This window comes from Drosophila subpulchrella, chromosome 3L (genome assembly GCF_014743375.2).
Source record: "Drosophila subpulchrella strain 33 F10 #4 breed RU33 chromosome 3L, RU_Dsub_v1.1 Primary Assembly, whole genome shotgun sequence".
Taxonomy (NCBI): Eukaryota; Metazoa; Arthropoda; class Insecta; order Diptera; family Drosophilidae; genus Drosophila; species Drosophila subpulchrella.
The window spans coordinates 10379409-10396737 of NC_050612.1; the positions used below are offsets into that span (position 1 = coordinate 10379409).

The 17329-nt window shown below is 38.2% G+C and overlaps 1 protein-coding gene across 17 annotated transcripts in view; it reads right to left on the bottom strand.

Annotated features, from left to right (window-relative positions):
* Nucleotides 1-17329, bottom strand: part of LOC119554433 (protein nutcracker-like) — a 108349-nt gene that overhangs the window by 4968 nt on the left and 86052 nt on the right. For 9 of the 17 annotated variants that reach the window (XM_037865335.1, XM_037865334.1, XM_037865331.1 and 6 more), the window contains 4 exons: nucleotides 4111-4341; nucleotides 3100-3345; nucleotides 2016-2382; nucleotides 1167-1196 (listed from right to left, as the gene is read on the bottom strand). In XM_037865335.1, the coding sequence (XP_037721263.1) occupies nucleotides 1167-1196; nucleotides 2016-2382; nucleotides 3100-3345; nucleotides 4111-4341 (874 nt within the window). The remainder of the gene's footprint in view (nucleotides 1-1166; nucleotides 1197-2015; nucleotides 2383-3099; nucleotides 3346-4110; nucleotides 4342-17329) is intronic. The other 8 variants (XM_037865336.1, XM_037865332.1, XM_037865342.1 and 5 more) reach the window with 2 other exon arrangements.

The following is a 17329-nucleotide window of genomic DNA, read 5'->3' on the forward strand; positions in this document are numbered from 1 at the left end:
CATAAATTCAGCCCACTCTCACATTTTTCCCGATAGAAAGATAGATAGATAGATGTACAGATGGTTAGATATTGGAGGGCGCACAACAAGAAATCGCTTTTTACCAGGCACGTTTCGCCGAGCTTCGCTTTTCGTTCACGCTGCAGCTATTTTACATATTTCCCCCCCTTTTATTTGATATCTGTGCGTTATAAAGTGCATAAATTGTTGGCCATATCGGTCATGTGAAACGAGAGGAGCGAAATACTCAGGCCTGCCTTTGTCCTCCACTCAATTTGAATTTCAATTTCAATTTCGATGCACTGGCGGCACACTTGAAGTTTTCATTTGGCCTCTGGACAAGTTAAAGGCAAAGTTTGCCTAATGAAAAAACTTGACCGGGAAACTCATTTCCTTTTAAGCTTTCCCCCCTCTTCTCTTTCTTTTTTTTTTGCATATTTCGAATGTGGGAAATATCAAATTAAAACTGGGAAGGCAAATTGTAATTTGAAACAAATTCCTACTTGAAATGAAACATGCAGGACGACTCAGAGGGAAATACAACACAGACAACAGTAGCAAAAGGAGGAGACAAAGAAAGTTTTTACGAAAAAAGAATTCTACACACACAGATACACACAGTCACACAGATACACACACACATATACTGGGGTAATGGAAAGGACTCGAGTGTTGTTGCGATGAAAAAATAAAAGAAAAACTTATAAGAGGCAAACAACGAAAATCGCAGCAAAAAAGTTAGTAATTTAATAAGTGTAAGAGTACGGCTGTGCGTGTGTGGGTGATTGTTCGGGCTTGTGTGTGTGTGTGGGCTCGTGAGAGAACTACCAGTGTTGTAAAGTTTTGCGTTTTTATTTACCCAAAAATAAAACAAAAACTTGTACAAAAATATAGAGAGCTGAGTGTTAGAGTGCAGCAAAGTGCAAGTATACAATGAGAGCAGTTTTTGTTTTTGTTTTGTTTGTGAGGGGATTATTTTTGAAAAGGACTGCGGGGAGTGTTATACAACAGAGTAGGAGTGTAGTGTTATATAACAACATTGAAAACATTTAGAAAGAGAGAAGTATAGAGAGAATGGGAGCCATATGAGAGGGTGCACTAAAAGCATTTATTGTTTGGGTTTCATGGTTTTCACATTACAAATAAATTAGCTAAAAATTGTTTACCATAGTCTAATCCGTGGTCGTAGTATTGGCCTGATATTTCGTTACATATTTTGTTGTTTTAGTTGAGATAGTAGTAGTAGTAGTAGATATAGAAGTGGATGGGTTTGTTGTTCGACACGCACACACAAACGAATCGAATCGAAATTGTATATGAAATAGAACAAACACAGGTTTTCGGGGGCAGTCGGGGGGAGGAAAAGAGAACAAATTGTATATGTTATAGAAAATAGATTGAGTAACAATAAGAACATAACAAGTATAGAAAGGGTTCGGGGGACTATTCTTTGGTGAGCTTTTTCTTCGGTTTATAGTAGATAAAAAGTTGTGATTATATTAGAGAGAGAGATAAACAAAACTCTCCCTCTGGGAAAATTAACAAACTTTAAATGGGTGTATGAATAAAAAACTACCAAAAAACGTGGGGAAGTTGGAGGTAGTAAAGGACGTGTTTAAACGGGTCAACAGGGAGTTTAGTAAAACGGTACAAAATTATGCTACTTAAAAGGATAATTGTTCGGATTATGCTTAATCAAGGGAACTATAATGGTAATTGGGTGTTTTCCCTGACATCCATTTTAAATATGAATAATTTGTAGTTCACATATGTGAAATATAAAGAGTTGAAAGTATTTACAATGCTTATAAAACATATATATACCATATAATATTTAACTTAAATCATCCAGAAATAAATAAAATAATCTTTAATCTCTTTTTTATAGAAAACTTTGCCATTTTGTTAAGGTTTTCCAAAGTAGGAGTCCTTTGACAATGGTTTTTTAATTTTTCCTTGATTAAGCATAATCTGCATTATCCCTCTTCGATCTGGAAATCCCATCTGGTACTCACTTGAGCGAATAGTTGTTGCCCGCTGCATCCTGGCGAACGACCAGCGGACGCTGGTTGGTGGATTGCTGGGCCGCTGCTGCCGCGGCTGCCGCCATCGAACCAATACCGCCATTGCTGTTTGCCAAGGCCGCCGCCGTTGCCGCGCTGCCCGCCCCATGCTCCTGGGTGGGCGTGACCGGCGTGGAGGCGGAGGCGGGCTGGATGCCGCCCTTCTTCTTCAGCGCCGACTTGAGAGGAACTGCATTTGGTTTGGGCTCTTTGGCTGGAATTTCCTCGACGCGCTGCGTGTCCATCATGCGCACATGGTTGCCACCGTACGGGGCGTACTCGTCGTCCGAGTCAAGCTCATCCTGATCCGGATCGTGATCTGTTTGGGGGAAAATGTTAAAAATTAGTAAAGATTTATTAAGCAATTTAATGTACTTCGGGGGAGGTTGGGGAATAGGAGGGGACTAGCTATTGTGGGTGTTGACATCAAGTTGATGGTATTTTAATTAATTTTTTTATCATTAAGAACTATCAATATTATTATGTTCTATATTTATTGATTTCTGTGACAAATTGGTATATATATTATTGCCTTTTTTTGGGGTTTAAATATTGCAATATGTTAAAGTATGCAGAAATCCTTTCATATTTATGTTCATTACGTATAGTTTTTGTGACCACTTGGTATCTATATTATTGGCTTATTTTTAGGATCTTAATATTTCAATATGTAGAACTTTTTTCTAATATACCTTTAAATATTTTAACTTTGAATGATTGCAATACGATGTTTAGTATATTGAAATTGCAAACATGTACCTTCAATATATACTTTTTTATAATGCAAAGATTTTTGATAGATAATGATATAATAAAATTGAAAGATACCCTAAAATTTTAGTTCGAATTGAAATATAGTTATATAAACTTAATATCAACATTCCCCAACTAGCATACATTATGAAGTGCGCGTTTTTGTTAATGAGCTGAGGGTTGGCTAATCTAGAAGGGGGGTTTTCCTGGGTGCTGGGTCTTCAGGAGAGGTTCGGATCGGTTCGGTTGGGTTGGGGTTGGGTGGGGTGGGTTCGGGAATTACCATCGTAGTCGTAGTCCTGCTGGTAATCCTGATCGTTGACGGCCCCCGGCCCGTGCGGTCGTCCTGCGATGAGCGTGGGACTCGGTGTGGAGAACATCGGGGGCGGTGGGATCGGTCCGATCTCCGACAGCGGAATCGGCGGCTCCGGCAGTTCGCTGAGCATCACGCCCGGCGGCAGCTTGCCACCCGGATAGGGGGGCGGAGTGCTGCCCGGCGGACCACCCACCATTTTTCCATCTTCGCCATCTGATTAAGATCAATTAGAAAATTGGTTCGCAATCGTTTTCGTTTTTTTTTTCAGTATTTGTTTTTCAGTGGTAAGAGGAGAGGAAGTAGAAGATTCAGATACAGATAGATAGATTTATAGAGAGAAAAGAAAGTGAGAAGAGAAAGTAAGTGAGCAGCTCTTCCTCGTGTCTAGCCAATGTGTGTGTGAGAGTGTGCATGTGTGCGTGGGTGAGTGACTGTATAGGTGTGTGCGCGGTGGCTAAATGTGGGTGAAGTTTGGCGATAGGGAAAAGGAAACTTATAGATGGGTCTTTGGGTTCCAAAATCCATAAAGTCAATCTTGGAAATAAATAATATTTACGCCTATTTTTGAAGAGTAATAAAAACTTTATACTATTATATTTATAAGAGCATTTGATAAAAAATATTTCATTTTTATACTTTCGAAAAAAAATGTTGTAAATTCTATTAATCAAAAATTACTCTCAAAATTGTTTCATTTACTTTAATTTATGGAAAGTCAAACAAAAGAAATATATAATTTTAAATTTTAAATTATTAAAAATAATTATGTTCTATACATAAAATAATTTTTTTCGGCTTGTAAAATATTTCTTAAATTAATTCAAAAAAATTAAATTTTCTTTAATAAAGTTTTAATTTTGAAATACTTCTCGGAAAAATAAATTCGTGTATTTTCCAGTTTCCTTTGCCCTGCCACCCAGCGCCTTATTATCTAATGACTTTAAGATTGCGGTTCGCAAGGACATTTCCTGCACTTACACATGTGCTCGTTGTGGTAGCAGATGTTGACCCCTCGCCGGGTCAGCTTGTTGGCGCCGGCGAGCGTGTTGGGCCGCTCCATCTTGCCACTCCCGTCCACCTGGTGATGGCCACCGCCTCCGGGGGGCGGCAGCATCGAGCCCTGGCAGGTGGGCTGCTCGATGTTGGGCGTGGATATTGTGCCATTGCCTCCGTGTTGTTGTTGTGCATCAGTCTTGTCTTTTCTTGGTTCTGCAACAATAAAGACGAAAAGTGGGGGGCGAAATGAGTCAGGAGCAAACTAATTTATGTTTAAAAAAACAAAATAAAAGAGTAGCCAACACAATCCACTTGGCAGCTTATATACGTGTAGGAGAATGTGCACTTGACAAGCTTTTACTTTAATTGTCGTGTGTGTGCTGGCCAGAGACTTTTGGTCCTTGGGTCTCCTCCGCTTGGCGGTGAGTCCTTTGGGCAGTGGGAAAATTGCCTGGCGGGCAGCTGCTCAGCCAAAACCACTTCACTGGCCACAAAAGCTCTTTTGTGCACCAAGAGAAAAATTTAGCAATAAAATAGATTCCTAACTATTCCAAATTTTAGAAAATATTCCCATCTATCTATTTTAAATTCTAAGGCACAGGTATTTTTAAAGAATTTTTTATGTAACCTTTATGTAACCCTTTCTCCAAGTGCACACATGTCCCTGCTTTCTTTCGCTTCTGTTCATTTTCTCCGTGCTCGAGAGTAATATTTTTTTTAATTGTTGTTAAAGGCTTAAGCGCTGCCAACTCGACTGGGCCAAATTGCGGCAAGGACTTTCGTCCTTCTACGGGCTGACATGGCGGATGCACATTATTTCCTTGTTAAATTTAAGTGAAGGGTATAAGAGAACCAGCGATGTGGGCTAAACAAGCCGCAAAACGACCGGAAATTGCCCGAGTCCCCAGTTTCTAGTACCACTTTATTTTTAGACATTATCCCACAAAAAAGAACTGAAGAAAAACATCTTATTTTCGTACTATTAGCGCAAAATATCACGCAATTAAAATTCCAACCTTAATAGACCAGACCAGACCAAAACCCGGGCGAAAGATCGCTTACAAAAGCAATTAAAGTGAAATTCCAAATACATTTTCCACTTGCCGATCGGTTGACAGACAGCCCAAAAGAAGAGCCGTCGAAAATCCTGCGCAATTCCCACGCGAAAAAATATTTATGGCCTAAACAGAAAATGAAAATATCGCTCACACGGCCATCACACGATTAATTGGCGGTTCGGACTAGCAAATTAATTTCGATTTTTCAACAAGTTGCGTGGCATAAACAAACCGTAGCAGTGAATAATTCATTCAATATTATATGCAAATGTGCAGGCAAAAATTCGTATTGCATACCAGTTGGGTTAATCGCACGTGAATAAATATCAAAGCGGCTCTAAATACGCAGCGCAAATTGCTACCGGGGGCGGCAATATTATATAGTATAAACATATATGTGCTGGAGGCGTGGCCAATCGTCAGCACCTCGGCAAACTATTCGAAACAGATACGAATTCCGCTGGCTATCTGCCAGCCACCAAAAGACTTGACGTGTTTGCCTAAATATGTTTTTAAACAAAGAGTATTTTTCTCGTTTCGTTTTTTGTTTGACGCGCTGAAGTAATGAAATTATTTTTCGCATCAAGTTCAAAAACAGCTAAAGAAAAATGAAAAAAACAAAAAATCTGATGGCTGTCAAAAGAGAAACCGCAAAGGAAAATACCTTGACTTTGACATAGGGGTGAAAACTACTAAATATTTAATCATTTAATTAAAAATATTTGGTATAGGCATTTAAAAGCATTAAATACTTTCCAAGTTTTTTGTTTGCTTACTTATCTGATTTGACGCCTGTCAAAGGAAAACCGCTGAAGCAAAGGCCTTGACTTGATATAGGTGAAAATATTGTTTATAGCATACTAAACACGATGGTAATGTATACAAATTGGAAAATAATGTAATCAAAATGAAAACCAATTAAAATACTGCATTAATTATGCAAATTGAGATAAAATGTTCTCGCTCCTGGTCATTTATCAATTAGAGCTGACAGCCCTAACTTAAAACACAAAGTAAGGGCCTTAAATTAGCTGGATATCTCTGGGCTTTAAATCTGATGAAAATACACCCACACATCTTATATCTCAAATGTATACACAGGAAAAAATATCAAAGGCTAAAGAAATAAAGATGGCATGCAATTCCTTAGATTTTTTTGTCTTTTTTTATAGTATTTAAGCACGTATTGAATGCCAAATGCATTTTACAAAATTTATTTTCCCAGTGCTGAGACCTTTGAATTCCCAGCTGTCCTTTGTAATCATTCGGGAAAAGTCATCAACTAAAGTTTTCCCGCCCGCTTTTCTCTCTTTCACTAGTGACCATTTCCACCCGAATATTTTCCCCTTATCAGAGAACATCTCCCATTCCCTCTGTCTGTGGAACAATGTGCACACTAATGACATTAATTAAGCAGAAAGTTTGGCCTCTAATTAGCAAACAAACACACGCACACACAGAGGAACACAATGTGGCCAAGTACAAACATGGCCAAAATCATTATCGCCAAATCCCCGCCTCCCTCTTGCGAACACTTAAAACAAAACTCTAATCAATTATCACCAAGTCTGGTCTGCAATTACAAATGGGGGAGATTTTTCGGGGGGAATGGGAACAGAACATCCAGACAGTCTCCTTTTAGGTAATTAATGCATAAAGTGTTGGCTTAATTTCAGACAAGCCAACATTTCCCTTGGCTTATTCACTTTCAGAATTAATTATGCAAAAATCATGTCCAATGTGATTCTTGAAAACATTTCAAAGAGCAACTTTAACCCACCATAGCCAAGTTAATTAAAGTTCGCCTGCCACAATATGATTTCCTCGCACGCAACAACAAATTGTATTTAATTTTTGTGTGGGCAACACCACGGTGACGTCACACGGGATTTGGATTCATGTTAAACGTAATGCGGAGATTTATTTATAATTCAGCCCTCGGTCCGTGAAAATCGAGGGGGGAAAACACAGACAGTGAACAATCCGTTATGCAGCCGCCAACTAATTGCGCGGCCACCCACACAATCGCATAAGAGCAGGTACACAGAGAGAAAATAATAATTATCTTTACAAAAATTTTGTCAACAAAATTGTTTCATTATGTACAAAAATATATTTATAATATTATTAATTATATTATTATATATTGTTTTTAATTTTCTGGGAATCTTATTACATTTTAAAGTTTTCTTATATATTTTGAACATCAACTATTTCTATAACCCACATTAAAAAAGATGTAGAATATTTTCACAACGTTCTATTTTTATTTTAGGCTCAGAACCTGAATTAAATTAATTACTAAATATTACCCAACATCTATTAAATTAAATTCACAAAGTCTCTGTCATTACTTAAAGTAATTAATAATTTTGTAAAAGCGGGGGATTAAGCTAAATGTTATAATAAATCATTTAAATGAGCCAATATAATTTTTCAATTTATCCCATTTGGTTTCTGTGCATGACCTCTGCAAAGAGTACTGGTTTTATTGGCTGCCTCTCAACAAATCAGCGAGGAAAGGACCCAAAAGTCGGGGAACGGGAGTCGAGGGCCCACTGTAACTGCAGGCAATGTGTGGATATTTGATAAATAAGCAATGAGCATTGTGTATTTGCGGTGCCAAAGGGCCAAAGGGGGTACAAGTGTGGAAGTAGCCCTGGGAATGCTGCACAAAAAGGCCGCAGGCAACAAATTTTCATAGCTCATTTCCAGTTTTTGCATGGCAGCAGCAGCAGCAGGCGAGAGTCTGAGGACATTTGGGGAATAAACGAGAACATGTGTGGCGGGAAAACTCAGAATGTGTGTGGGCTCCCATTAGAGATTGACAGGCCCAGGGAAGGCTTGACGTCACAACGAAATTACATTACTCATACGCCATGTGCCCATGAGCAGCAGCAGCAGCAGCAGTAGTTTGAGGGGTTAAGAATGGGCGAATATCAGGCAACAACACGTGCATTCGACTTAGCCCTGGCTGAAATTTATATGCCACACCCCGAGAAAAACTGCATCTTGGCCTCCAAAACTGCTAAAATTACAAAACTACATCACGTATACGCCATGCTGCACGGCAAACAACTTGGCAATTACAAAAATCTCACAGTTCTCGCACCCCCGCCCAATTTGCAGCGGCTGTGCAGGCATTAAATCAACACTCTGTCACAATTCATTAAATTTAATTAATGCACCCACCTTGCTCTCATTGGTTCAATGAGAAAAAAAATAACAGAAGTGATTAATATACATATGGGCATAACCATACTTTGTAGACTCTTTCTACACTAAAATAGCCATTTAAATATATATTTTTAAGTGGATTATAGTCCTGAGTAATACACTTTGATGGCTTCACTTTGAGTCACTTAATTTAATTTGAAATTTCTTTACAAACTTGTGTCCAAACCTCTTCATCTTAAAAGCAACTGATGAAGATGGTTATATATTCATCCTTAAAGTCACTTGACACTTGCTGCACTACTTTGTCATACCAAATTATCTTTGAAATAACTTAAAGAACTTGTCTCTACAATTTCGTTTGATGGTGTTACAAAATTCAAACCAATTCGTTAGTGCGAATTTTTAATATTACACATTCATATTCACATTTTAAACCGTGTCCCATGCGATTTCCCATATCCATTTGCGTTTTTGACATGTAAAGCTCTCCTGCAAGTACTCTTGTGTCTGTTAACTCGTCGCAGCAATTCACAATTTTCTATTTGCCATCCGTCTTTTCACAGTTTTTTGTGTTTATCGAAGTGAAAAACATTTTCCACTCGAACAAGTGCACTTGACAATGGGAAATTTTATTGAATGTAAAGCAGCAGATGGCAAAAAAGGGTTTGCTTCGGATGTTCCTGTGACCAAAAAATTGTCAAGTTAAGCAAATAAACTATACGAAATTGGGGTTGCACACACGGTTTGATATTATATGATAACCTTTCACCTTTGCTAAGCTGTTGCTTCGCCACATTTTTACACAGAATTCCATTAGCAGGCGTATAAATCCAAGGCACTTAGGCCGCTTTTCATCCAAAAAGTATCTGTTAGCTTTGGCCTTTTCTCTCTCGGCTGTTTACTTTCAATATTCTACTCACGGCGCGAGTGGAGGAATAAAAAATAAAGTAATACCAAGGCATTTTAACACCCTGCGGCCAAAGACGACACATTGGCCCACAATTCGTTGGCCGAGATTGAAATGCGTTTGGCATTTAACAGGTTAATGCAAAAATAAACACATCAAACAGCGGGCTGCAAAAGCGGCACGGAGCACAAATACCTGGGCGAACAATTAAAAGTTTTACGATCCAAAGTAAACAAAACAATGCAGGCAGCAGCGCCAAATTAAAAGGCGATTAAAAATAAATTAAGTTTTCCCCCGGCAATTGTTATAAGCCAAATGGCAAACGCAGCGGGACGAGATGTAACATTTAAGTCAAATAATGTTTGAGTTTTTCACTTCGCAACAGAATCACCCGCCCACCCATCAGAAATTCCGAAATCCTCTCATTGAAATGTATACAAAGGTGAAGGTCGAATGCCGCAAAAACATAAGCATCACTCGAAATTTTTCGACCGAGCAATGTATTTCTTTTTCGTTTTTTTATTTGCTTCCCCATTAACGAAATTTCTTAGCCAAAGATTTGTCATCGCAATGAGAAATTTCTTAAGGTGGCGAGGGAAATAAATTTCGGAGGTGACGATTGATGGTCAATTCAAGTGGGTGGAATCCGGCAAAATGTCTCCGGTTTTAGAGGATGCTTTAAAACAGCACAATCTATTTGTTTTCATTAAATAAATTTTGTTTATAAATATTAAAGCTTTTAATAGAGTGCCAGTTTTAGTAGGTTTTTAACAACTTGTACTTTTAAATAGATTTTTAATTAGATTTTTTTTATTAATATGAGTATTCAATAGTTATAATATTTTATTTTATTTTAAACTATGGCCAACTCTAATCTAATCAACCTTAAAAAATATATTTTTGTATATAAATATGAAATAACTGATATTTGATACTCATAATTCCTTATTTTATTTTAAACTATGGCCAACTCTCAAATTTCCAATTAAAAGTCGAGTTTTGTGCAAATATAAACCAAAGTCAGTGGATATATTCCAATTAAATGGAATGTGCCCGCTTCTCGATGACTTTTGTGCCCCGTCCAATCTCTAATTGGAATTCTGTGTTTTCTCACCCACAATTTCTCCGCCGCTTTTTGCCATTTGGCGTTGCCTACTTTTCTGGGCGCATCTATAAAATTTACACCGCAGTGTGACGTGTGTGTGAGTGGGCTGGAAAAGTGGGCGTGGCAATACAGTGGGATGGAAAAAAAATAAAGGGGGAAAGAGGGCGTTGGACGTCCATGTGTCGAGTGTGCGGCTCGTAAAGTTTCCGGTTTTTCCCCGCACTTGTTGTAGTCTTTGATTATGTTGGAAAACCGCAGTTCAAGTTGAACCGCCGACCTTTCCCCATTTTCAGTTTCGAACTTGGTTCACCAACTTTGGCATAACTTTTCCCTCGGTTTTTTTTTCTCCGTTTCTGACTCTCACGTTGTTGATTTTTATTTTTATGGCATTATTTTGTTCGTTCTCGACCAATTCTTTATGCGGGCCGTGCTGTCGAAACGGTTTTTCATCAACTTTTGGGTGGATTTTCCTTGCTTTTCCCCCCGCCTCTCCGTCGGGTTCGTTTCCGAGTTCAAGAAAAATTAAATGTTATTTATGCTTTTCTCGTTTTGTTACCAGTCTCATTTTTTACGATATGCAACAATTTCTTGTTCGGCCCACCATAAATCAGTTAAGTAAAGGAAAAAGAGAGATTTACGCACCTTCCAGTGTCCGACCTTTTAAATGAATTTATTCTGATACTATCTAGGCTCTATGGGCTCTTCAACGCTCATTTGTTCTCATTTTAATACCCGATATTTATATTTATTTTCTACCCCTGCATAACTGAGTGCTGATTTCATCTATCGAATTAAGAAAGTAGCAGCTAAATTTTGTTGCTGCCGCCTCATAAATCTGTTGCGTTATATAGCCCACATATATATTGAAAAATACAGAATTCGCGCCACAAAATATATAGCAATTTAAGAGAGACAATGCGACATTAATTTCGAGGGGCCATAAAACAAAATACCAGAGAAAAGTTCTTTGGGGCAAATCAAAAGAAAATAGGATATGGGATAGAGAAATGAACTGCAGCGAGCGTCAACTGTCATTAAGTCTTAATGTATACCGATCATCATCATTTGCGTCTTAGCTGAAGAACTTTTGACACTTGGTTGTCAGAAGTGGGAGAAACTCAATTAAGCGGTATTATTTTTAATAAATTATACATTTTTTTCAAGACCGCAAAATAGCGATTTTAATAGTTGTTACCAGGGGAAATAAAATTTATTTTGGTTTTATATTTAAATATATTTTGGCTATGTGTATATGATATATTTTTATGGCTATTAATAAAATAAATCTCTTTCTGAGACCGTAGCAAAATGGTTTGTTGACAAGTTAAAGTAGAAACTTTATGTTAAATCGCAGTGATTTACCAAATATCGGAAACCACATGTTTCCTAGCACACAAATAGTAAATCAACTTGTCGCTCGTCAAAGTGACACCATTTAAATGGAACTCATTAATCAGACGCAGCTGTTACCAAAGAACCCTAAGAGGTTTTCGCAGATTTATCTAGCAAATAACCGGGCTTACACACTCAACTCGACACAATCACCTGTGATAGGTCGACCACCCCCACTTCAGAATACTTCCATCAAAGAAAACTTCTAGACACGGTCCCATCAAATCGTCTTAACAAGCCCGCAAAAGAAAGTGGAGAGAAATGTGGCAGTGGGTAAGGTGGCAAGAAAAGGGAAACTCATCAAATTGGATTTGTTGTCTGGGGCAACCGATCCACATCCACGGGTGGTGTCTGCCACTCGTTTTAGCCGATTTCTGGGACTCTCAGACTTAAGTTTAAATTTAATGAAAGCCCCGGTAAACGGCTGAGACGGGGTAAGACGAGACAACAGGAAAATCGGCTGAAACAGAGTACAGTACACTAGGCACATTAACGAGCTGGCAAAGGGAAAATAGCCCAAGGGCCTAAAGTCTTTCACCATTTTTTGGCAAAAGGTTTGTCGGGTTTTTCCGGGGGTGTTAAGGGTAAGAAGTTGAGTTACATTAAACGTCACTTTCACACTGCCAAACGAGTTTCCCTGGCCCAGGGCCATATTTGTGGACTAAGACTCGGGCCCACATTGCTCGTAGGCAAACAGGGCCCAAAAGCTTTTCACACCCAATTGCTGGAACAACAAAATAACACACAGCCTCAGCTGCTGCAGGAAAAACGCTTAGCCCGGTTAGGAAAAGCCAGGGCCCAACACAATGGCATCCCTCTCGGTTTTTCCTTTTCAGGGGGGAAAGGAAAACTCAACAATATGAGTTTTCCAGTGTGTTTGTGTTACGTACGTGCTTTGAGCTATTTTTTGTTATGTTTAACGCATACTCCGAATTATGATTACATTCTGCGCTCGGAAAGACAAACTCGTGTGTGCTAGAAACTGTCTTGTACAGTAGAGATTCCCTTATCAAAACTTATAATATTGTGTAACATACCAGTTAGACTAAGAAATATTAGTGCTTCGTTTTAATATGCTATTATATTTTATTGTTAATTTATTCAATGTCTTTTATGTATCTGTTAGATTAAGGAGTTTTAATACTTTATTTTAATGCGCTATTATATGTTATTGCTAATTTATTCGGTGTAGAGACAGACTTGAAAAGTTAATACTTTATTTGGGTGTACATTTACATATATGCTAATTTATTCATTTTGGAGACTAAATAGCCATTTTTATCATTTTAGGAACTTTCGGTATAATGTGTTTTCACTGTATTTGCTAAAGCCGAAACTTGATCAAAATTAAGCAGACAATTTGCTTTGCTAAAAGTGTCTTTTAGACAAGCTTCCCCACTCGATAAGCTTTGTTTGCACGAATTTCAGCGATTTCTGTACGTTATTTCATTAGATTTCGCAGTTTTCCGCTTAACGGTAATACGTTTTTCGAGGAATTCCTCTTATGGCAAGATTTCCTGTGTCCCGGGTTCATTCCCCATCCCGAATACCATTCAACATGGTTAAGGGCTTTGGCTTCAATCAATAGCTGAAGGTCACACGGGAAGCTCTCGCTCACTGTTTCACTTTATTTATTCTATGTAGAATAAAGGCAAAAAAATGATAAGCGTCCTGTTGGGCACATTAATCATACGCCATGTGTTGCGCCTGTCGCAGAGCAATTAGTTTCAGCATTTACGGCTTGAATTATGCATAGGATGCCCTGCCCTGCAGACGATACTCGTGGCATCTTGGGCAGTAAATTGCTTTAATTGACAGCGGAAGTGCCCCAAATAAAACATTTTAGAGGCAGGCGTTAGAGGCTTGCAATAAATTAGCCATCACTTTTGGCCAAAAACAGCAGCGGATGCCTGCAAGGTCATCATTATAATGATGATTTCTTGTTTGTTTTGCTTTTCTGTTATTTTTTCCTTTTGGACGTGGCGAAAAAGAAATCTGTTGACAAGAACTTGAGCGGTATTTTCGGCCAAAACGACATAATTAAAAAGAAATAATTTACTGCCATTTCTTCTGGCGGCGCTTCGGGAAAGTGAAAGTAATAAACATAAATTAAAGCCCCGGGCAACCCAAGGATTTCCAATTCTCTAGGGCAAGCTGCTGAATGCCATGATTGATGGCAGAAAGTGGAACGCAAAGGCTTTGTCTTATGTAACTCAAGGAGTATTTGGCATCCGAATTGTCATCAGCTGATGCCATCGAGATATTAATGAAGCCTTACGAAATATGATTGATTGTTGTGGGTTTAGGGGGACAATTGTTGATCATCGGAGCTCATTAGGAATATTATTTCTCCTCCACGACATAAGGAAGTAATTTAAAAGGATGGAAGTATTGTAAGAATTGTATTGTATTTGTTTTCCTTTAATCCGCAAACTTAATATAGAAATCTGTTTAAAGAGCTGACCTAAATAAACGCAACATTCCCGACCTGATGTATAAGTTTTTTTTATAACATTTCAGACCCGTTATCTTATATATATATCCAACAAAAATCCATATTTTTATTACTATATTATATTTGGAAGACAGTAATGGGCGTTAAAAAAGTACAACCTTCTCGCCTCTAAAAATACACGTTTTTATATTTTTCCGACTTTGCTTATTTATTTAAAGTCGTTAAGCGTAGGAAAATGGCAAGGAAAACATTTATTCTGGCTGCTCGGAATTTAAGCCAGCGAAATAAAACATATGAATTATGTCCGCACATTAAAGAGACAACATCGAAAAATATAAAAAGAAAGAAAAATAAATCTGCCCCGAAGAGAGAAAACATTTTTCAATGGCGTCAAAGAATTTTCAGGCGAGAATTTTCACCGAAATGAATCACTTTGAATTGAAGAACCCGCAAAAACCAAAAGAGCGGCAAATAAATTCCCGCTCAATGAGTCAATGTGTCACATGCACATCCCCGCAATTATAATATTCATTAAGGCGGCAACAAAATTAACATGTTTACCTATAAATAAATAAGAGAATGCTGCTCTCAGCCAAAAATAAAATCGAAATGTATATATATGTGCAGATAGAGAAGGAAAATCGTATACAGTTCATTAACATGTAAAGACTGCAACAAATTGCCAACACATTTCGCCTTGCCGAAGGTGAAGTTCATTAAAATTCCGCGTCACTCAAAAAAATAAAACAAAAATTGCCGAAAAAACTTAGAGGCAGCGATTGGGTGAAGGTCGACTGGGAAATAGTTTTTCTTTTTCCCCCATTCTTCTTTTGTAAATTTCTGCGGTGAGGCAGCATCCTCATCAGTATCTTTATCTTCATCAGAGGCGCCATCATCATCACCATTACCATTAGCATTAGCTTTAGCATGTGCGGACAACGGCTGGAAATTTGTTTGTCCCGCCCGGTTTGTTTGTTTTTCTTGGCCAACTGATGGAGGGGCGTCATCTCGCTTGATGACGTCCACCTCGCTTTTCCCACCCACAATTTCCCCTCCACCCCGGACTTTGACCTAATCTGTATTTTGTTAGCCTGACGCTGCAAATGTGCGGAAATGCGTCCCACAGACATCATTGGGGATTTGAGATTTATCTGCGCCGGGGCCAAAGTAAATTTTGATTGGCAAATAAATGGAGGAAAATTAATTTGATTGGAATTTCGACAGATAAATAAATCTTGTAAGAGTGGCAATTGGGCAACTATGTATGGGAAATTGCGACCACAATTTAGATGGTTGTGGGAAATGTTCACTATAAAATTGTTTAAAAATAATTTGCATTAGAAATTACTTAACATTATATACTTTTTACATATTTCGGAATACTACATGCCTTAAAACCATGCATTATATTTTTTTCCGAATAATTACTCATCGCAAATTAATTTCCAGAGCAACCAAATGTACTTCTGTCTATTGAATAATCCCACCTAAGTCCCACGCACACATTTTCCCACTTATTCAGAAAATAAAGCAATTTTCCTGACCATATTCAATCACCTTGAATCACGCAATCACAACATAATCTGCCTGGCTAAAGTGCTCTTATCGCCACTTGGAGTAAATTACAATGATGTGATGGAGAGCAAAGTGTAATCAAGACACAATCAATCAAATGGAAAAATAAATAATACCTGAGTAACTCAACGCGGCACTCTTTCTCATTCTGCCTCTAGTGTGTCTAATTGAATTCCGAGAGTTTTCCGAGAACTTTCCCATGGACCGACTTTGATAACAGCTTAATTACTTGATAACCTGGGGACACCGACATGCTGGCTCTGTGGATTTATGTAATTAGTTTGTTCGAGATACTTTCCACTGATGCCACAGCCCGACACATGCATACATAAATTACCATAAATCAAAAAGATATATGGGGTGTGGTAGGGGGTTTAAGGAAATTCCGACAAGGATGATGAGTGGTTAGTTAACCACTCCGATGAGGAGGAGCAACTTTCTGGTCAAAAGTCAGCGCCTGACAGTCATTAGTCATATAAAAGCGAACAAGTGGGACAGATATGTGGCCTGCTGCCTGATGTGGGTCCGGATGATAATGATGACAGCCAACAGCGGAAGCTGAGCAACAGCAAAAAATCTGAAAAGCCAGATAGTCAGGGTCACCGTTTTCTCGGTTTGACCCCCACCAAGATCAAGGACAGCCCAAATCAAAGCCACAAAAAGCGAAAAGCAGAGGCAACTGCATTTTACTGCGGCTAACTTTGACCTTGACAACAGACAGGACTCGTCCTTGACAAAAGGTTAAAAAAACTATGTAGATTAAACTCCTAAGTTAAACATTTCCAAATGCATATTACTTTAAGCCACCAAAATCACAATTTTATGGGATTTTAATAAATATTTGTTTGCCTTCCTAGTTAAAATTACTTTAATATTTTGGTTACATTTATATTCAACTATTTATAACCTTTTTCTCAGTGTAAAAAAACGCACAAAGAAAGTGAATATTATGCAACAAGAAAGCGAAGCCGCAGTACCACGACTAAAAACCCTCTGTAAAACCGAAAAAGATAAACGAAATCTGTAAAAGGTTTTCCTGTGCTTTGCTTTTTACTACATTTTTTTCTATTTAAAAGCCTATCCCGAGGCTTCCTTTTGTATCTCTAGATTTTCAGGGTATGGCCATCGCAAAAGGGTTAATTAAAGTTGAGCTGCGCCCACGTCCCAAGGTAAGCAATAAATTTTATGGTCTCCCCTGTCTGCTTTTCCTCGTATTTTCCCATGCTGAGGTTTTCCCAGGATTTTCATCCTTTGTGAAAGTCCGAAGCTGAAAAGTGGCTTCAACTAGTTTTCTCTTGAACTCTTGCTTCTGCGAAATAAGTATATTAACCAACATATTCCCTTTGTATTTACCAATATTTATTTCACTTGTTGTTCTTCTTAAAGCGGCTTACACACAAAACCCTTTTGACAACTTTGAAGTGGTTCTAAACAAGCTGACGGGAAAAAAAAGGACAATACTGAAGTGGGTCCAACTGGGAAAACCAACTAGAAAAGAAGAACCTAGAGTAAGTTCACCGGAAGTCGGAATT